Raw genomic sequence first — 22,158 nt, 5'->3', positions numbered from 1 at the left:
TGATTCCTTCAAATAAACCTAAATTAATCCACCTAGCGGTCAGACCCAGCCTTTCTCATTCAAACTTTTATTTGTAAAAATAGATTTACATGAACGCTTCAATCCAATAAATGTATATTCACTCTTAAAAAATATTGATGTTGTAATCTATACATATAAAAATGCAATCCGGTCTGTCTGTCTGTCTGATCCATATAGGCTCGAAAATTACCGAACCGATCGGCGTGAAAATTTGTATGTAGGGGTTTTTGGTGCCTATAAAGGTTCCTATGATAGTTTGAGACCCCTCCCTTTTCTGGAAGGGAGGGGTCCCATACAAATGAAACATAAATTTCTGCACAACTCAAGAACAAACCAAGCAAATGAAACCGAATTTGGCATGTAGATGTTTTAAGGGATAAAAAATATGTCCATAATGTTTTGACACCCCTCCTTCTTTTGGAAGGGAGGGATGCCATACAAATGAAACACAAATTTCTGCACATCTCGAGAGCTAACCAACTAAATGGAACCAAATTTGGCAGGTGAATGTTTTAGTGGTAACAAATATGTTCCATAATCGACCTCAGGCAACATTTTGGATTGTAAGATGGCAACTTCCGGTTTCTGGAAATCAGCCTGAAATGGACGATTCCCATTAAATATGCGTATCTCCGGAACCAGAAAGATGCAGAGAATCTAAAAATTGATCACAGACCCAATCTTGAATTCTAAGATGGTGACTTCCGGTTTCTGGAAATCAGCCGGAAATGACCAAATACCATTCAATATGAATGTTTTCGGGACCAGAATTACGCCCAGATGACAGAAATTGATTTCACAGGCAATTGTAAAGTTAAAAATGACGTCTTTCGGTTTCTGAAAAACAACCCAAAGTGACCAAATACCACCCAATATGAGTATCTCCGGAGCCAGAATGTTGCAAGAACACCACTATGAATTGTAGGATGGCAACTTCTGATTTCTGGGAAACAGCCAAAACTGGCCGATTTTCGTCTGTCATGAGTATCTCCAGATCTAGAATGATACACAGCAGCTGAAATCGACCACACACCCCATTTTGGATTCTATGTTGGCGACTTCCGGTTCCTGGGAAACAGCCGAAAATGATCGAATAACACCCAATATTGGTGTTTCTTCAACCAGAATGACCAGATCTTAAATGCCATTTTGAAATCCAAGATGTCGACTTCCGGTTTGTGAAAAACAGCCTAAAATAACCCAATACCATCCAATATGGGTATTTCCGGAACTTTTATGACGTACTGAAGCCACAAATCGACCTCAGACAACATTTTTAATTGTAAGATGGCGACTTCCGGTGTCTGGAAAACAGCCGAAAATGACCAATTACCACCCAATATGAGCGTTTCTTTGACCAGATTGACGCACGAAGGCCAGAAATTGTTCCCAAATGCCATTTTTAAATCCAAGATGGCGACTTCTGGTTTGTGAAAAATAGCCTAAATTAACCAAATACCATCCAATATGAGTACCTCTGGAACTAGAATGATGCAATGAGCTAACAATTGACCTCAGGCACCATTTTGAATTGCTAAATGGCAACTTTTAGGAAACAGTCGGAAATGACCGAATAATACTCAATATGAATATTTCCGTAATCGAGATGATGCATAGAAACCAAACATTGACCCTGGAAACCATTTTGAATTTAAAGACTTTAAGTTTCTGGAAACAACCAAAATAACTAAATACCTCCCCATATGGGTATTTCTGGTGTCAGATTGATGCCAGAATATCTGCTGAAAATGACCGAATACCACCCAATATGAATATATTCAGAATTAAGGCGATGTACAGAAGCCAAAAGTCGAGGATATTGTCATTTCGATAAACTCAATCATTTCAAACGATTTGTTATTTGACTTTGATCATATCCTATGGCCGATTCGTCGTGCATTTGCAGACTTTTAATACATCGCAAGGAATCAATAAATTTGGAACATTCAAATAGTTCGATACCACATTTAAATTATGTTGAGGCCACATATATCGATCAAAGCAGGTATAGTTTTAAATAGTCTTTAAATTTCTTTTCTTTCCGTGACTTTTGAGCCACATATCAAATTGTTATGAAGTGCGTTATTTGTAAGTTCGAGAGATGACTCGTTCGTATGACACTAGTTATGTTCAAATAAGTCATGTAGTCTTTGAGATAATGGACTTTAGTTGTTTTATTAACAATTTAATACATAACGGTTGCTTAAGTTCGATTATAATCAAATAAAATGGGAACGTATAGGGCAGCCAAACTTTGAAACCACGTGTTCAATCATAATTCATCAGTTAACCCTTAGCCTGCTCATCTGATAATAATATTGATAATATTCAAATCGGTTGTGTAGTTCCTGAGATAATGATGTTTCGTGATTTTCACATTTCGACACATTACAGACAAAGTTACAGTCCGATTATAGTTAAATTCAATAGGGTGTTATGAGGCAGCTAGACCTCTCATTTGACACTAATTTAGTGAAAATCGGTTCAGCCATCTCTGAGAGAAGTGAGTGAGTCCAAGTAGTCTTCGGAATATGTTCCTTTTTATAGCTGGATTTCACATTTTTAAACATAACAGGCAAAGTAATAGTCCGATTGCAAAACAAATCAATATGGTCTCATGGGGCAACTAGACCTTCCATTTGACACTGATTTTATGAAAATCGGTTCAGCCATCTCTGAGAAACATGAGTGAGATTAAACAGTCTTCAGAACACGTTTCTTTTCATAACTTTTGAACCACAAGTTCCATCTTCATAAAATTCAAAAGTTAAGGGTTCTTAAGGTAGCCCGTTCATTTGAAATTTATTTTGTTCAAATCGGTTGTGTAGTTTTTGAGATAATGATGTTTCATGATTTTTACATTTTGATACATAACCTCTAAACTAAAAATCCGATTACAATAAAATTCAATAGGGTCTTATGGGACAACAAGACCTTTCATTTGCAATTAATTTCATGAAAATCGGTCCAGCCATCTCTGAGAAAAGTGAGTGAGAATAAAAATCTGCACATACACACACATACAGAAAATGCTCAGCTCGTCGAGCTGAGTCGAGTGATATATGCCATTAGGCCCTTTGGAGCACTTTTATACTTTCGGTTTTGCAAGTGATTGCTATACCTTTCTAGGAGAAAGGCAAAAATATGAAATAAAATAATTTAAAAAATTGAAAAAAAGGTCAAAAAAATCAATTGCCATTTAGGGTTAAAAGTAAATGAATTGGTTTACCCGATCGAAAATTTTAGTTACTTTTAACTTTTAACATAAAAAATAACTGCAAGATGTAGTTATTCATTGTAAGAAATGTTGCTTTCTGACTTTGAGTGGGTCAAATAAAATTAAAATTTTTCTTATATGACAACAAAATATTTATGCAGAATAAATAAAACCAATTTTTTTTCTGATTCGTTTATATATAGGATTCGATTATATACAGTCACGTTTTTTACGCGTGTTCCTTTACGCGGGTTGCTTTTGCAATAACTTTAAAACGGTACAATATATCGACCTCATTAGAATCACGTCCTCCGTTTGAGGACGGAAGTAATCATATATTAGTTTTCAAAAAAATTCACAATTTTTGGTGTAAATACTCACAATTTATAATATTGCATTTTGGCCTTTAGACTGATCACTATCATATTCAATCAAAGTTTAAACGTTTTGGGGCGATCTTAATTTTAATCTTTTACGCGGTTTTATACAAATTTGGAAAGTATTCCCTGCGTAAAATAAACCTGACTGTATAGTGAAAAAATTGGGAACTACATATTAGGGTGTCAATCAAAATGGTCATTTTGAGAAACCCTATACAAAATGTTCACCTGCCCGAAAAAACACCCTGTGCAAAATTTCAGCTCAATCGTACTCAAAATGGGGTGGCGCTAAGCGATTGAATTTCGGCCTTTGAAAAACCAAAAACTAACCCAACGGAGTTTTCTGGTCCCTGATGGCTTAAAAATGCATGAAACGTCGAGACCTGGTATCATCTGAGGAAAAAATTCACGATTTTGGTGATTTTTCGAATTTTTCATGGTCAAACTTCAATCGCTTTGCGCCACCCCGTTTCAAGTCCGATCGAGCTAAAATTTTTCATAGGGTGTTTTTTCTTAAAATTTACTGGTTACATTTTTTCCCATATAAGTCATTGGCACCCTACTATATCCGACCTGTACTAAGCCATACCGTTAGTGGCCATCTACATTCCACGTGGATAGATTTTTGATGATTTATATCCCTCTCCCCTTCCGTGGACAATCGCCAATATAAATTCTAAAATCATACCGTGGGCATTTCACACTCTCCCTCCCAAGCTGTTCACGTGGAATGTGGATATCCCCTTATGTATTAGGAGTAAGTGGCATGCTTATTATTTATCCGTGCTTGTGTGTTTGCATTCTACTATACCGAGACTCGTTCCTCCTTGGAGAAGTTTTAACTATGTGTTCCTTTGACTAGTTTTATTAAAAGAATGACTTATTTTGTCAAAACAAAGTGATCGGAAGTAGAAGTCATGTGAAGAAAGAATGGGTGAATGACCCATGCTTAAAAATCCTTTCGCATTGAATGGTCCAATTCTACTATGACTCGAACCCACGATCACCCGCTGTCAAAGCGGACTCTGTAACCTTAGGGCTACGCAGCTCCCTTTAAGAGTTGGAATAAATGAACAACTTAAGTTATTTCAGTCAACTTAAGTTGTTTTTTTTTTCAAATTCTGCAACGAAATGAAAACAGTTTATGAATAAATATTTGACGATTTCGCATGCAGGTTTCAAGTCAAGTCATCATCTTCTTGCTTTAGTCGAAAGATTATTTCTGTATGTTTCCAAGCGTTCCTAGTTGAATCGTTCAATTGTGATGTACCACTCTGAAAAACGTCAAGGTTATCAAATGTTTATCATACAAACCTGCAGTTCACAGTCTATTCTACCGACTTCGAATATTTGATGACACTCGTTCAATGTTTATTCCAAAGGCGCATCCAACCGAGCTCCTTGCAGCGCACTTGCCTGCCCCAAATGCACCTACGAACCCGGCTACGGTGGGAAAGTTTATCAATTCCACCGTATATTAGTTCAATTCCGGTGAGTACAGTTCGTTGTTCAAAGTGTTTAAAATTCAACGCACATATTTCAACAATTCCCATATTTTTCGTCGACGTCAATAAACCTTTTCTGGTTGTTTTTTTCCTTCTTATACGTACCTACATTTATCTTTGCGCGTTGGCTACATTGCCAAATGTGCGCAGTCACGACACACCGGTGGGCACAGTGAAACAGTGCAAATGCTTGTCTGAAAAGTAAAACGATACTATAGGTATAACGATACTTAGGTATAGTTGCTTCAATTTTCGGAATTGAAAGCAAATTTAGAATTCCTACAATTTGGAAAGACGAATCCTTTTGTTTCTCTTTCTCAATAATGGTCGCGCTGATTTGAACATTGGAAGTACACATATACATTTAAAAATATTTTGCACATAGAAAACAATAAATATGGCAATAAGATAGACTTTGGTGTACCACAAAGAACAATTTTGAATTAAATTTTCGAGTAAAACAATGGTGGTTTACCCACAACCGTCCCACTGTGTGACGCCAGCCAGCCGGGTATCCTCTTTGACGGGCGCAGTGGTTTATACGAACGGTCAGCAACAGCTAACCAGCATGTTTAACGGCTTACCGTGGCCTGCATGCTGGGGTTTAGCGACTGCGCGCCTGGGTGCTGCTGAACTCAGTCAGTATTTTGTTACATATTACCGAAAGAAGGTTCGTACGTGTAACAATCAGTGGAAGTAGTGCAATTATTATATCATAACAAGGCCGACCGGTGTACCTTGCCACCCAGGCCGGGAGCGTACGCTTAATTTGCGCAAGGGAAAGTGAAACGTGATGATTAAGTAAACGGTAAAAAGTCGAAATTGATTGCAGCCAAAGGTGTCGGTTTTCAAACGGTCACGTCAACCACCCGGAAAATGAATGTACACTATCGGATGTGTTTCCCTGTCTGGTCCTGTTATGGGCCCTATAGTGCGCCATTGCTGTTTTATTTACTTAATTAAACTGTTTAGGGGTAATAGCACGGAGCAATTATAATGAGGAACAGAAGTAAATTCCAGTTAGGGGGTATTATCTTATTTTGCCGTTTTTTAAATGTTTTAGGTTCGGATTGTTTTTTTGGCTGGTTGATCTCCCTCTAAGTTTAAACTAAACGTTGCTTAAGTTTTATTGCATCAATTAAAATTTATTGTACGAAACATAATTATGTTGATTTCGATTTTGATTTATACTTTCAAAATTAATGCTCTGAAATTAATTTTCCTTTTGGTTTATCTTATAGTTTATATATCTGTTTTTCTTGAATTCGTTCATCGGCTTATAAGCATTACCTATGAACAGTATTTTAACAAAAATGTTGAGATTCTCAAGCTCTATGATGAAAAAACATTCTCCAAAGTTAAAATAAAACATTTAAACCGAGTTTTCGCACTTTCATTTTCAGACACATTGATACCAAAATAGCAGATAGTCGTAGTAGTGGTAGTTGGCAATATTACACTAGTTCAAATAAAGCTCTGTGAACAAGTTGAACAAGCTACGAATCACCACAACGCTTCCTCCGTACACTAGAAATGTTTAAAAAAATCAATGCTAAGTGTTAATGGTCTCGTATTGGCAGCAGTATGGGAGCTTAGGTGTTTTTGCATATCAACAGATTCGGTCTGACTTCGATCTCGAGATAATCGCAGCACGCACGTAACAAGCGGAGACCACTTTCTACACACAGCACTATCGAAGCTATTCGACCCATTCCGCATTGGCTCGTTGCGTGCAACGTCACACGCATATAAATGGGTTACCTTTTCCACTGCGCTTGCTCCCTATTTCTAGGTCAACGCCTCTTTCGTCGGCCTGTCTAGGCCCTTCTTCAGCTCGCGATGCTCAGCTGAAAGTTTTTGTTGGTATTCTCCGTCGGGTGTGCGCTCGTTGCGTTCGACCGAGAGACCTATAAGAAGAAAAAAAAACAAGCGGCGAACTTCTTCTCGCACCGCAGCAGCAGCATCAAAAGCCGGTTCTGGTTGTTGTGCAGCATAATTGCGCTGCACTTTGGTTGTCAGACGACCGCACGCAATAAGGGTAGAGTAGGCATTTTCCACAACTGTAAATCTGCAAACATGTAACCACTCTTGACATTTCTTGATGATAGACTAGACCAGGGTTGATATTTGTTGACACTCTTGAGTGAAAGTGAAAAAAAGTATCCATAAACGTTATTTTTTTACAATCGTTTCAGAGTTCTCCTTTCCCGCTTTTTGCATGGAAGTGAACTGTCAAAACACCTCATTATATTTCATGCGATGGAAGCAAGACAACAAAATCAGTTTATCAGTTAACGAAGATTGTCAAGGCATCGGTCAGTGTCAGTGAAAAAGTGTTTCGGTGAGGTTTATTTTGGTTGAGTGGACTGTTTGTTTTTCTTTTTCGCTTTGAAGTGAAGATCATTTGGTTGGATTTGTCGTCAAATTTTATTCCGTAACCGTGAACGATGCGCGCGATCTATTTCATCTGAGTATAACAGCACGTTACTAGGACAAAAATCTAGTGTATCTGAAAGAGTGCTGCGATCATTGGAAGTGAAAATTGAAAATGATTGGCTGTAATTTTCGAAGAATTTTGCAGGGGAAAATGACTTTTATCAGCACTGGACTAGACACTAAAATTATTGAATAATTTGAAAATACATTTTTTATTGGGTGCATTTCCGCACAACAGTAAATAGTGCAGCCAAGCCATATTTACTCCGCTACAGTCGGGAACGACAATTTCGCCACCCACAAATGCGGCCCATAAAACTGCGCGCATTAAACAAAACAATTGTTTCCCTTGGCACAATGTGTGCCCCATGCTCGCGGTTGGCATGTTTTACCTACTTACTTAGTTTTCTTTCCGTTTATCATGTGCCCACTTTCCCGGCTGCATTGTTTAACATTCAGCGGGAATTTCGCTTGGGCCATGCATCATGCAGCACGGCCCTTTAATAATGGTGTTCTGTTCGTGTTTTTGTCAATGTGCGAATTGACAACCACAAGACGCGAATCCGGAAGCGTGTGGGCTGAAAATTACTTTTAGTTTCAGAAAAATGAGATTTCTTTTATAATAAAACTGAACACAACTTTTATAAGAGGTATATTAGATATTGCAATAAACAGCTGTTACTGCAAAGACCTTCACCCTGAACATGCATACGCACTCCGCTCAAGCACTTACGCAGTATTATTACTAGTGCATGAGGAGGCTATTGGTTTAGTGGCACACGTAGAAATAGAAAACGAAAAAAAAAGATGATCACTGTTATTATACGTTATTATGCGTGAGAATAATGTTACCCCCTTGTACACCATGTGTAGAATTTAATAAAATGACGCGGCGTAAAACCTATTAATTGCAATTACTTTCACTGGTTCCGTCCCAGTGGGTAGCTTGCGTGATTATAATGATGAATTGAGTTGTTTGCATTTCAAAAGCAAACTGGTGGTAAAGCTACGGTAAAAGATATTAGGTATTAAAACAAAAAATATCAATGTTAATGCCCTGTAGAGATGGTCGGGTTTGATGTTTTTCAAATCCGTACCCGAAAGCTTCAGCCAAATCAAAAATGGTCGATTAAATTGGTTGCGCGTTTTTTCTGTGGAATTGCTCATTCGTGGCTTTGTCTCTGTTGGTTATAGGTACCAAGTAATGAACTTTATCGTCACCTTTTTTTTGTTACCTACTTATTTCACTGCTAGGCAACCGTCGTTGATTCTTCCACGGGAAACAAGGTGTATAGTATAAGCACTGACGAAGCGAATGGCGGGAACATACACTTTTACAAACTAGGCAACGGAATACTTGATTCTGGTAAAGAGGCTGCTGCACGATTGAGCTAACATTTTTCATGCAGATTTTTATTCGAAAAGAAGAAACTTTTGAATCTTACCACTAAACAAAATTCGAAAAATCAATTTCCATTGGCACTCTACTGTATTTGTCATGTGATAAACAATAATTCGAAAGTTGTTCTAGAATTGTCCATTGACTGAACTACGCAACGATTTTTTTAAACAGCACGTTGCACGGTAAGCGGTATCACTAATGGTAGCAGGAAAACACTCAATTTTTTACATTGTTCTCTTCAATTCTCCCTCTTCAATATTCTCTCGCACTCTTATCTCTAATACAATGCAATCCGTATTTGGAATGAGTGAGGTGAGCGCGTCCGTTGTACTAAGACTATCAATTAATTTGAGTTACTCTCTCTTTTTACTTTTTTACTTAAATAATGTAGTTTTGTCAACTTACTCGGTCCATGGCTACCTGCCTCTAATTCTGCGGACATTCGGTGCTCTGCAGATCGTCGTCCATCTGGTCAATCTATCCCGCTCATGGCGCCTCTCGTCTTATTGTTCCTACCGGATTTGAAGCGAACATCAATTTGGTAGGGTAGCCGGCATTCTAGCTACATGTGTCCTCTTCCAGCCACTTTAGCCACTTTCTGAATAGTGGGTTCACCGAACAAACGCGCAAACTCGTGGCTCATCCTACACCCATAGACTCCGTTCTCCTGCACACCGCCAAAGAAGGTTTTTAACACCCAGCGTTCGAAAACTCCGAGCGCTCGCAAGTCTTACTCGAGCATTGCTCACGTGACACGCCCGTACAGAACGACCGGTCTTATTAGAGTTTTGTACAGAATACACTTGGTGTAAGGACTCAGGTTTTGCGACCGTAGTTTCTTATGGAGCCCACAGTAGGCACAATTTCCTCTGATAATACACCTTCCAATGTCCCGGCTAGTATCGTTGTTCTCAGTTACCAGAGAGCCGAGGTACACAAACTCGTCGATTACCTCGAACTCATCCACGTTGATTGTTATTGTATTGTGCGGACCTGCATATACCATATTGGCGGGCCAACGGATAGTTTTTGGCGTATCCTAACCATAACCAGGTGAATCTATGGTGGAGCCTATGCTGGAAGAAGGTGCTACGGAAGGCCATGTTCTTGGAGGTGGCAAAGTCGATTAGTCTGAGGCCATTTTTATTCGTCAGTTGGTGTGCACTGAATCGTCCAATATCCGGTCTGTACTCCTCCTGCTGGCCAAGCTGAGCGCTGTAATTTCCGATGATGGTTTTGTCCTGTTTTAGGCAGTGGTCGTACTCACTCTCCAACTGCGCGTAGAATTCGTCTTTATCGTCACCAGTACTTCCAAGGTGTCGGCTATGCACGTAAATAATACTAACGTTGAAGACCCGAAGAAACGGCCTTTACTCCTCAACCAGCACATTCTAAAACTGATTGGCCACCACTCGATCACCAGCTTCTGCATCTCGCCTATCATTACAAGTATGACCATCCTCGTACGTACGCACCATCGTCCTTTTCCAGCATACCTCCTGCAGCGCTACGATGTTGAATTGACGGATCTTCAATTCCTCGAAAAGCACACGGGCATTTCCAAAAAAGTTGAGAGATCGGCAGTTCTATGTTCCAAGTACCTAATCGTTAGTCCGTAATTAACATCGGTGTGAGCTTGCAAGGCCAGCGACCAACCCCACTAAAGTCCCGGGCACTACTAGGATTTGGGATGCACTCTGCGTTACCTAGAACGCTTCCGTTGGTGTTGATCCCAAGAAGGCCCTGCCCTGGTCAGCATGCGATCAGCAGTCCCACCAGGGTTGGTTACCCGATCTTCAATATTTTCAAAAATCTTTTTTTTTTATCAATTCTAAAGATAGCAAGGAGGGCCTGGGTGTTATCTGTTTGCTGTTAACGATGTGTTGCTGTGCATGAACTACAAAAGGTTAAAAAGCACTGTGTATGTTTACCCGGGTTGGCTTTAGGAAATAAATATTTCCCTTTCTCTCTACGTACATTGATTTCAACAAATGCCCAGCTTTCTCATTCTGGTTATCTTGTTTGTTCATATTTCATATTTTTTTGTTCTGTAATACCTTTCCATAATTTTTCGTCGTTTTATGGATTTTAACGTCGGATATAATCTTCAATCATGGGTAACATCATCATCCTAATTAACATGAACATAAACTTTATATAATATGTATAAAGTAAATTTTCACTAGAGTAAATTATTCCGATTAGTTTCGATTCTATTTGAGCGTTGAAAAGTTGAAAAGTTTGAGAGTTGAAATGTCAAATGTGGCTACGTTGCATTCATAATTTTCCCATCACTTCATCCCATAACTTGACCGATCGTGCATAATTTCAACTTTATATGCTTCTATCGGTTTCGTATGTGGGCAACATATTGAAGTCGTTTTTTGGTCTCTGCGTTTCGTCTCCTGCCGCTGTGTAGGTATATTTTATTTATTCCGATCGAATCGCGTTTTCGCTTTGGGTTGTTGATTCCCGGCGATCGAATGTGCACCGCCACACACAAGTCCGCAAATCAGCGAAAGCGGAGGAGAACGAAGATGGAGATTTAAAAATCATTGCGAATTGAATAATGAAAAGTGTAACTGTTTGTATCTGCCGCACCTTTCTCGGCCTGCTGGCCAATAGCGTAGGTAGCGGATCCGCAGCAGAAGACACACTGCGGGTTTATCTGGACGGCCAAGAACTGGTAGTAGCAGTTTAGTATGAATGAAACGGTTAACCTGGTCTACTTTCAATAAAAGCTTGCCGTGTGCAACTTGTTTATTTTAAACAACTCTTGAACGTGGATTTTTCATGTCAAGGTACAGACGATCTAAAACTATTGTAAATCGAAAAAATTTTTCAAGGTTGAAAAAATGAAGGACTCTGTGCAAAACAAGATGACTCACGCCTAACACAAAATGTGGTGTTTTTATAGAGGAAGTCGATGCCATATCCAACCAGTTTTGAACTTGTTGACTGTTGTTGAATATTTCTTTCATTTTCTTGAATTGGAAATAAACATAAGGCTTATGCTAATAAAATATAAACTGTTTTTACCCTCTGTTTTGATTACAGGTTCGCTTGGAATCCATCGGAGCGGAAGACATTGTCGACCACAATCCACGGCTTATCCTCGGTCTTATATGGACGATTATTCTACGGTTTCAAATACAGGAAATCGAAATCGATGTGGTAAATATCAGTAATTTCACCGATAAAGAGTATCTATAACTTACTTCATCGATCATTCAGGACGAGGAAAATGAATCATCGGAAAAGAAATCCGCCAAAGACGCCCTGCTGCTGTGGTGCCAGCGCAAGACCCAGGGCTACCAGAATGTACACATCACCGACTTTACCAACTCGTGGCGATCCGGGTTGGGTTTCAACGCGCTCATCCACTCGCACCGTCCGGATCTATTCGACTATAACAGCCTACCGCCGGGACGGAACATTGAGAACCTTAATCATGCCTTCGAGGTGGCTGATCGGGAGCTCGGCATTCCACGGCTACTGGATGCTGAAGATATCGACACAACCCGACCGGACGAGAAATCGATCCTAACGTATGTGGCCAGCTATTATCACACGTTTGCTCGGATGAAAAACGAACAGAAGGGTGGTAAGCGTATTGCCAACGTAAGTAATCATTATAGTTACTTTTTTAAATCGTAATTAATTTAAAAATTATCCAAACCCACAGATTGTCAACAAACTAATGGACGCCGACAAGAAAAAGGTACAGTTCGAAAACCTCATCACCGACCTGCTGAGCTGGATTCGGACTAAGACAGCGGAGCTGGAAAAGCGCAACTTTCCCAACTCGGTAGAAGGCATTCAGCGTGAGCTGCTCGCTTTCAAAGAATACCGCACGATCGAAAAACCACCCAAGTATAAGGAACGCTCGGAAATCGAGGCCTTATACTTCCATGTGAACACCCTGCTGAAATCACTCAACCAACCGCACTATACTCCCCAGGACGGTAAGATGATCAACGATATCGAAAAAGCCTGGCGAGCACTAGAAAACGCCGAACACAATCGGGAGGTTGCACTCCGCGATGAGCTTCTGAGGCAAGAGAAACTGGAACAGTTGAATTATAAGTTCGAGAAAAAGTCAGTATTACGCGAAGGTTACCTGAACGAAATGATTCAGGTACTGTCGGACCCACGATACGGTGCCAATCTGCGCCAGGTGGACGCAACCGTCAAAAAACACGAAGCAATATCTGCCGATATCCTCGCGCGATCGGATCGATTCAACGATCTAACGGACATGTGCAATGAACTACACAACGAAAACTATCACGGAAAGGATCGAGTCAAGGCGCGAGAAACTGAAGTGATCACAAAATGGAAAGAGCTGTTGGAACTATTGGAGAACCATAAGAATAAACTATCGCAGTTGAGTGGACTGCTGAATCTACTACGAGAAATAGACGCCACAATGGGTACGATCAAGGCACTGAAAGCTCAGTTCGCATCAGAAGATGTCGGCCCACATTTGTTGGGAGTTGAGGAGCTCTTGCAGGCGCATTCTCTGCTTGAGCTCCAAGTCACAACGCTGGGTGAAACCCAGCGGAGATATATACGACAAGGCGAAGCTTTCAAAAGGTCCGGCCACAAAGATACCAGTCAGATTGATCATAAGCTAGCGGAATTGGCCAAATCTTATCAAGAACTGCAGGGCTGCAGCACGGAGCGTAGAGCTCGACTAGACGAAGCTCGTGATTTCTACCAGTTCGTGGAAGATCACGAGAATGAAGAAGGCTGGTTGGTGGACAAACAGCGCATATGCAAGGCCGCAATCACAGCGAAAGATTTGCGGGCAGTTGTTTCCCTTCAACAAAAACACAAGGCCTTAGAAGACGAAATGAAAGTTCGTAAACCGAAAACGGTTCAAATCAAGGAAGCTGGAAGAAAATTGATCACCGACAAACATCCGAGACGGAGCGATGTGCAAGCTAAAATCGATTCGCTTCGAGAGCATTGGAAGGCGTTGGAGGATTTGGTTGATGTACGCAAACGGCAGCTTGACGACGCTGCCGAGGCCTACCAATTCTATGCCGATGCTAACGAAGCTGATTCGTGGCTGAATGAAAAGATGGCTCTAGTTGCATCGGACGACTACGGTGTTGATGAGCCATCCGCTCAAGCTTTACTTCAACGTCATCGGGATCTTCAGGGTGAACTCAATGCCTACTCAGGAGACATACTAAATTTAAATCAACAAGCTGATAAACTCATCAAAGCCGGTATATGCACACTGGACTTATCACCCGAGCCAGAACCTGCTCAGGAATTAGAACAAGAAGAGTGGGTAAACGAGACGCGCCTGGTTCCGAAAGAGGTATGGGAAGAGGAACCCGTTGAGCGGTTAGAGCATAAGACCGTAACAGAAAACAAGCTACTGCCCCATGTGCGTGCCCTCTATCCTTTCGACGGTCAGGGTATGAAGATGGCAAAAGGCGAAGTAATGATTCTCCAGAACAGGACAAACCCTGACTGGTGGAACGTGCGTAAGTTGGATGGAGTAGAGGGTTTCGTGCCTGCTAACTATGTTAAAGAGATCGAGGCACGCCCGGTTCCTTGTCTGATCCGCAAAGCGGAAAAAGTGAAGGTAATGCAGAAGGTTAAAAAGACAATTTTGGTCAAGCAGGTCGTCCCAGTGAAGCGAGTTCGTCCAGCAAAGATCAGTCAAGCAAAACCGCTAGTTAAACGACGCACCGATGGAGATGAGTCGATCGACAGTAACGATAGTGTCGATAAGCGACAAAAGCATATCAACAGTACTTACGACCAGCTGCAGGAACTAGCCGAAAGAAGGCGAGCTCTGCTGGAGGACTCTATTTGTCTGTTCCGCTTCTATCGAGAATGTGACGATTTCGAAAAGTGGATCAAAGACAAGGAAAAGATGCTTCGAACGGATGATCCGAAGGACAATGTGGAAACCGCCAAAAGGAAGTTTGAAACCTTCCTTACAGATTTGTCGGCTTCTTCGAAGCGAGTGGAAGCAATCGACTCTGACGTTGAAGATTTCGTTCGTCAGGGTCATTCTCAGCTTGATAAAGTCAAAGCACGCCAGCGACAGATTCACCAAATGTGGGAACATTTGAACTACCTGAAGGGTCAGAAAGAAAAGAATTTGGAGGGCGCATCGAGTGTGGAGCTATTTAATCGTACCTGTGAGGAAGCAATCGATTGGATGAATGAAAAAATGACGCAACTAGACAACGCTGAGGTTGGGCCTGATCTTAAAACTGTACAGGCTCTGCAGAGACGGCACGAAAATCTCGAACGAGAACTGGCTCCTGTCCAGGAAAAAGTTAGCAGGGTTAATCTTTTAGGAAACACTGTAAAGAATTCATATCCCTCCGAACGAGATAACGTTACCGATAAACAGAAAGACATCCAAGGGCTTTGGAAGAAAGTTCAAGAAAAGGCGAAAGAACGTCGATCTCGCTTGGAAAACGCCGTTGGACAGCAAATTTTCACTAACAGCACAAAGGCCTTGCTCAGCTGGATCGAAGGTGTCCACAATCAGCTGAACGCTGAAGAAACGGCAAGGGATGTGGAAACAGCGGAGAATCTACTGAAAAAACATAACGATTTAGCTGAAGAAATTAAAGCCCACGACGATGAGTTCCAGCAGCTGGCGCAATTGGGTAACCAGCTGCAACAGCGTAATCCAAATCTGGTTGAAGTTCCAGAAATGATAAACAAACTAGCTACCGAACAGCAAGCTCTACATGCGGGATGGCAAACAAAGGAGTGGAAGCTACAGCAATGTATCGAGTTGCAAATCTTCAATCGCGAAGCCGATAAGATTGATGCCACAACAAAAAGTCACGAAGCATACCTCGAGTATGACGATCTGGGGGATTCGCTGGATGATGTAGAGGCAATTCTGAAACGACACACCGATTTCGAAAATACTCTTGGTGCGCAGGATAAAATTTTAAAGAACTTTTCGGAAGGAGCCGATAAGTTGATTCGGAACAATCATTACGATTCGAAATACATAGCCGATCGTCGCAATCAGGTACTCGATCGCAGAGCAAAGGTGAAAAATCTCGCCCAGAAACGACGTAACGCTCTGCAAGCATCCAAGGACTTCCAGAAATTCTGCGCCGACGTAGAAGATTTGAACGCGTGGTTGACAGATAAGGCAAGAATAGCAGGGGATGAAAGCTACAAGGATTTGACAAACCTCCCAAGAAAACTACAAAAGCACAGAGCTTTTGAGCGAGAGCTTCGCGCCAACGAAGGACAATTACGTACAGTGAATAAAGAGGGTGATGCACTGATTAAGACAAACAATCGTGCCGAAGAGGTAACGCAAATGTTAGCTGTGGTTAATCAAAAGTGGAAAGAATTGAATTCGTCTTCACTAGAGAAAGGAAAACGGTTGGAGCAGGCGTCTTTGCAGCGCGAGCATAACCGAAGCATTGAGGATGCTAAGAGCAAACTGGATGAATTAGATGTAGCATTACAAAGTAAGCAAGTTGGTAGTGATTTGCGCAGCTGTAAGGACTTGATGAATAAGCATCAAATTTTGGAAGATGACATCAGTATGTGGGAGCAGAAGGTAGCCGAGTTGGTAACCTCGGGAGAAGATATGGCTCATGAGGGCCACTTCGATGCCAACAACATTAAAAACGAAACGAAGAAACTACAGAATCTGTTCGCAAACCTGAAAGGTCCGGCCGCTAAACGACGAGAAGCTTTGGAAGAAAGCCTGCGTTTCCATAAATTCGTTTTCGAACTGGATGCTGAGCTGCAATGGATCAATGAACATCTTCCGGCTGCCAGTTCGGAAGTGATTGGTCAAAACTTACATCAGGCTCAAAGCCTATACAAAAAGCACAAGAAGCTGGAAGCAGAAATTGAAGGTCATCAACCTATGATAAACAAAACACTGACATCAGCGGAAAACCTGATTAATCAAAACCACCCGGAGAAGGTGAAAGTTAAAGAACTTTGCAATAATTTAGAACATGCCTGGCATGACCTCCAAGACAAAGCTACTGAACGATCGAAAAAACTTGAACTTTCGCTCAAAGCTCAGCAATATCTTTCAGAAGCGGGTGAAATCGAAACTTGGCTCGGGGAGCGCAACAACGTGCTGCGATCGACCGATTATGGACGTGACCGCGATGCAGCAACCAAACTGCTAACCAAGCATAAAACAATAGAGCTGGAATTGGATACCTATTCTGGGATTGTATCGGAGATGGGCCACGCAGCTTCGGCCATGGTATCCTCCAAGCATCCGGATAGCAAAATGATTGCTGCCAAGCAACAACTGATCGAGAAGATGCTGAAGTCCCTGCAAAAATTGGCAGCCCAGCGACAGCTGCGTCTTATGGAAAGTCTGTACCGTCATGAGTACTTCATGGAATCGACCGATCTGGAGCAATGGATCAAAGAACAGGAACAGGCCGTCAATTCGGAGGACTACGGTCATGATTATGAACATTTACTGGTGAGTGTCGAATAATTTGATTGTTTCCGAGATGGTCATTTATTATTTTTTTTTTTCTGTTATTATTTATTTTCCTCTGCAGATATTGAAAAACAAATTTGACGACTTGAAGCACCGCATTGAAGTCGGAGCCGAGCGATTCAACCAGTGTGAGGAGTTCGCAAAGAAGCTCATCGGCAGTGACAGTCCGTACGCTGCGGATATCGAGAAACGACAGGAACAGTTGAGGTAAGTGTCTATTGCGTGTAGCAGCCTCTTTAGCAGGATAGATTCTCTATGCCTTTTCTGTCTTTTTCTATTTCTTTACCTATTTTATCCTCTATTACTGCATGCTATCGGGAATGTCTGTTTAAACTGTTTTCTTTGAACTAAAATGTGCCATTAGCGGAAAGCAACCAGTTTACACCGAGGCCCAGCTGGATGTCGTTGAAAACCTCGATCAGATTTGGTAATGTCCGCAATTTTTGCTGTGGTATCCCGACATGTGTCGTTTCGGTTTGGGCTAGATCGTTGTTCAGTAGCGTTATTCGACCATAACCTAGCAGATTGCTTCCATCGTCTAGACGTTGTTGAGTAGTTAAATGTAAATGTTGAATACTTCCAACTCATTATCGCTAAATATCAGTCATATCATCGGTTAATTGCTAGATAAATTACGCAACAATCGGCACAAACACATTCTTATCAAATCATTTTACATTTGTATCCACAATAAATAATAAGATCGTTGTTAAATTCTCGAGTTTCATGAGCTTAATACTAAGAAATAGTTTTCTAAATGATCATTTTTCGACATCACTAGTTATAAGAAAAAAAATAGCAAACAGTTGCCTTTTCTCTACTTGAGTAAGAAAACAAGAAAAGACACTCTCTACATTGATGCTTTCGCTGTGTTCTTAAGAGCCAGTTTGCGGAGACCGCAACTAGGTCTTGTTTCGAGGTTCTCCGATTGGACCGAAACTTCCAGAGTTTGTTTATCTATATAATAGAACAATGTTTTGCATAATGTCAGATTTTTTAAAAAGGGGTAAGTGGGGTAAAAATGCACGTCGAAAATTGATGTCCAAAAATTGCTAAAAACGTAAAACTGTTATAACTTTGTGTAAACTGCATCGCTTGTCATGAAAATTGGCATGTTTATTCTACTCTATAAACGCAACAAAATGAGGGTTATTGGAAGTTGCTATCGAGAATACATGATGAGATATTCGCATTTTTCTAAAAAAATAAGGCGATTTTCACAGCAGTTTTTCTCTTGCCAACAGATCTAGGATTAAAATCCAAATAATACGTTTTGTAGTGCAACTCAAGAGCTTTCATTAAATATATTCAAAAAATGCGCCGTTATAAAGATGCCTGAGAAAATCCATTTTTTTCTAGAACATGTTATTGACCATCATATCGAACCCATTGTGCGAGAAGCGAAACTCCGGTTTTGTGTCCTTGTTCTTTATGCACTAATGCACTAATGCAAAAGTTTGCAGAAACCGGCTCTTCCAATTCTTGTATTCAGAAACTGCTCAAACCGTAAAGTCGGCTTATTCCCGAAGCTACACGATGAAATGAGAGGTTATTTTTGGAGCTAACAGAGGTAGAATGAAAGCCAACAAAGCCTTGCGATACGTTTTGTTGAACTTTTTTTTTAATATGGCCTTTGGATAATTCAATAACCAAGGGGTCGAATATAGTATAAAACCAAATAAAATCTATATTTCATTATCTTTATTTTAAATCTGTATTATCATAATCTAAGCACTCGTCTAGCATACTAGTAATTGGGTCCTAAAGCTATACCGGTTTTTATATATCATTTGAAAAAGTCGCGTTTCCTGAGCAAAACGTGATTTTCAAAAAACGTTTATCGTTTTTCTTCGATTTTTAAATGAAAAATAGAAAAACTGCTCGAATGGTCTTAGATGACGTTTCGCCCATGTGCGGTATATGAGAGAACTGTCATTTAAGGCATTTCGAGCAGATTTTTATCCTTCATTTAAAAATCAAAGGAAAATAATAAACATTTTTTAATAATCACGTTTTGCTCAGAAAATTGCACTCTTCCAGCTGATATATAAAAATCAGAAAACCGTTTAAAACTTTAGGACCCCATTGCACTCAATGCATTTTCAAAGAATGCATTTTTTCTTGTGGCTCTGGTATCAGCAAAAACCTTATGAAAATCAATGTTTGAGAATTGATTGATTCATTATTACCAACCAATATTCATGACGTTCTCGTACATACATCAATGCTTTATCTTTACTAACTTGTATTAGCTCAAGCTTAAAAAAAGCAAAGCCTTGGTGCTACATTCCGATCCGGAACTCAACCTTCTGTTTATTTTATACAGACTGTCTGTATTAGCTCAAGCTTATTTTGCCTATATAACGTAGAAAAGTGAGCGAAAAACGATTTTATTTGTTCTACCGATAAATACATTTCCGGTTTGAATTGCCTAATTCCTGCAGAAGGGTGTACTTGTGAAATCATTCCTTTATGAGCATCTTCCGGTGAAATTTCTTTCTAATTGTAATTTAATTCTTTAAAGGGCACATTAAAAAAAGGCTTAACAAAAAGTATCACGTGGCTTTGTTGACATTCGTTCATTCTCTTGTTGGCTCCAAAAATAACCTCTCATTCCATCGTGTAACTTCGAATGAAAGCCGAGAGTAATTGTTTTACGATTTGAGCAGTTTCTAAATATGAGATTTTGAAGAGCCTGTTTACCCCACAAACCCCTTCTCCTTTCAAATTTTGCAAACTATTGCATTAGTGCATAAACAAACATAACCTGAAAATTATAGCTCAATGGAAGAACAATGACACAAAACGGAGTTTCGCTTCTCGCACAATGGGTTCGAAATGATGGCCAATAACATGTTATAGAAAAAATGGATTTTCTCAGGCATCTTCATAACGGCGCATTTTTTTATTATATCTAATGAAAGCTCTTGAGTTGCACTACAAAACGAATTATTTGGATTTTAATCCTAAATCTGTTGGCAAGAGAAAAACTGCTGTGAAAATCACGTTATTTTTCTAGAAAAATGCGAATATCTCATCATGTATTCTCGATAGTTTAATATATCACTACTAGGTAAAATAAGGTCAGTGGACTCTAAAGATTTCGGATCAGAGATCAACGAACTGTATCAAGAATCTTCTGCCGCTCGAGCCCAGCTCAGCGGTATTTATTTGCATTGCTTTCGCGCGTGTTGGTAAACACGCTGTACATTTTACATAATCAAAATTCTGATCGGCCTTAGCCTTTGACTTGGTCTTTTTCCGTACACCACAATTCTTCCTCTTTTAGATTTTGAATACATTTACAATGCAAATAATTAAAAAAAAATATAATTTATATAATTTTTGTATTTAATTTGAATTGCGTTCTTTAACGCTCTAATTTGTAAAATTTGTTCCATTTCCAAAATGTGTCCATTGACACAATATACAATTCTAATTTTCAGAATGTGTCCATTGACACTCTTATTTATAATACAATATTTTTTTGTAAAATATGCTAATAGATATAATTGTTTAATGATTTTAATTTTTATTTTTCAGATAGCGTCCATTGACACCGATATCTTTTTCTAACCAATTTATTTTATTTTCAGATAGTGCCCGTTGACACCTATATCTTTTCATTAACAATTAATTTTATTTTTTTCTTTCATTTGTGTCCTTTGACACACATCACCAAAATCATTCAGTTTAGCTTTTTAACTTTTATTTTTGTTTTTGTTTTACCTTTATGTTCTCTCTTCTGTACTTAATTCTTTCTGACCGTCTCGGAGCCGATGATCCTGCTGCGCTATTAGTACCATCATCCATCCGCAATCTCTTAAGGTCGTTCTCTAATACTTCGTCAGAGAAACCAAAGAACTCGCAACCTGAAGTGGATCTTTCACGTTTGCAGGTCCTCCTGCACGGAACAGTCAAATTATGCCTTACACTAGTTGTTCTTGGGACCTTCAATTGCTCGCGATGCGCCTTTAGCACCACGTTTCCAATACTGATCTGGAAAATTGTAGGAGAACACTGTTTAATGAATTTTGCTTCTACCCATCTGGAAGAGTCTTTAATATTATGATTTATGTACCAAATGTTATCTCCTAACTTCAATCGAGCAATTGGATCAACCAAATTTGTTTGTGTATTTTTCTATCATCAAAAGAATCGTCATTAATCTTTGGTTTATTTATTTTCTTTGGATTATTCAAATCCAATAAAATCTTTGGTGTATATGTAAATATTTTCTCTGATAGAAAAGTTCCATCCTTTGGCAAGCAAGAATTTCTATAATTTATCAGAAACCAGTTAATCTGATCCTCCGTATCCATCTGCCTAACATCTTCATCAAACAGGAACCTTTTGAACACTTCCTTAACAATCCTTACCAACCTTTCGGCTTGCCCGTTACTAGAGGGATTGTAAGGAGGGCTTTTCATGACTACTATTCCTTGCCTTTCCAAAAATGATACAAAAACAGACGAATTAAAGGGTGGACCACCATCCGTCACTGCCACATCCGGAAGACCAAATCTTGCAAAAAGAGAAACAAATTTCCTAATAACCTTGCTTGCATCAGTTCCATTACGCATCCATTCTACTTCGATCCATTTAGAATACCTGTCAACAATTAACAAAAATATCTTTTGACCGAAATTAAAAAAAATCGGCATGTATTCTACTAAACGGACGAACCGAAGGAACCCAATGTGTTTGTG

At 39.9% G+C, this 22,158-nt stretch overlaps 1 protein-coding gene across 6 annotated transcripts in view; it reads left to right on the top strand.

The window, feature by feature from the left end:
* The window catches only part of LOC129733355 (spectrin beta chain, non-erythrocytic 1), a 116,008-nt gene that overhangs the window by 74,498 nt on the left and 19,352 nt on the right, over positions 1-22,158 (top strand). For 5 of the 6 annotated variants that reach the window (XM_055695175.1, XM_055695174.1, XM_055695176.1 and 2 more), the window contains 5 exons: positions 12,019-12,135; positions 12,196-12,582; positions 12,647-17,428; positions 17,511-17,656; positions 17,814-17,876. In XM_055695175.1, coding sequence (XP_055551150.1) covers positions 12,019-12,135; positions 12,196-12,582; positions 12,647-17,428; positions 17,511-17,656; positions 17,814-17,876 — 5,495 coding nt within the window. The remainder of the gene's footprint in view (positions 1-12,018; positions 12,136-12,195; positions 12,583-12,646; positions 17,429-17,510; positions 17,657-17,813; positions 17,877-22,158) is intronic. The other variant, XM_055695173.1, reaches the window with a different exon arrangement.

The sequence above is a fragment of the Wyeomyia smithii genome, chromosome 3 (assembly GCF_029784165.1).
Source record: "Wyeomyia smithii strain HCP4-BCI-WySm-NY-G18 chromosome 3, ASM2978416v1, whole genome shotgun sequence".
In the NCBI taxonomy this organism is placed as follows: Eukaryota; Metazoa; Arthropoda; class Insecta; order Diptera; family Culicidae; genus Wyeomyia; species Wyeomyia smithii.
This window is presented reverse-complemented; position numbering and strand designations above follow the sequence as displayed.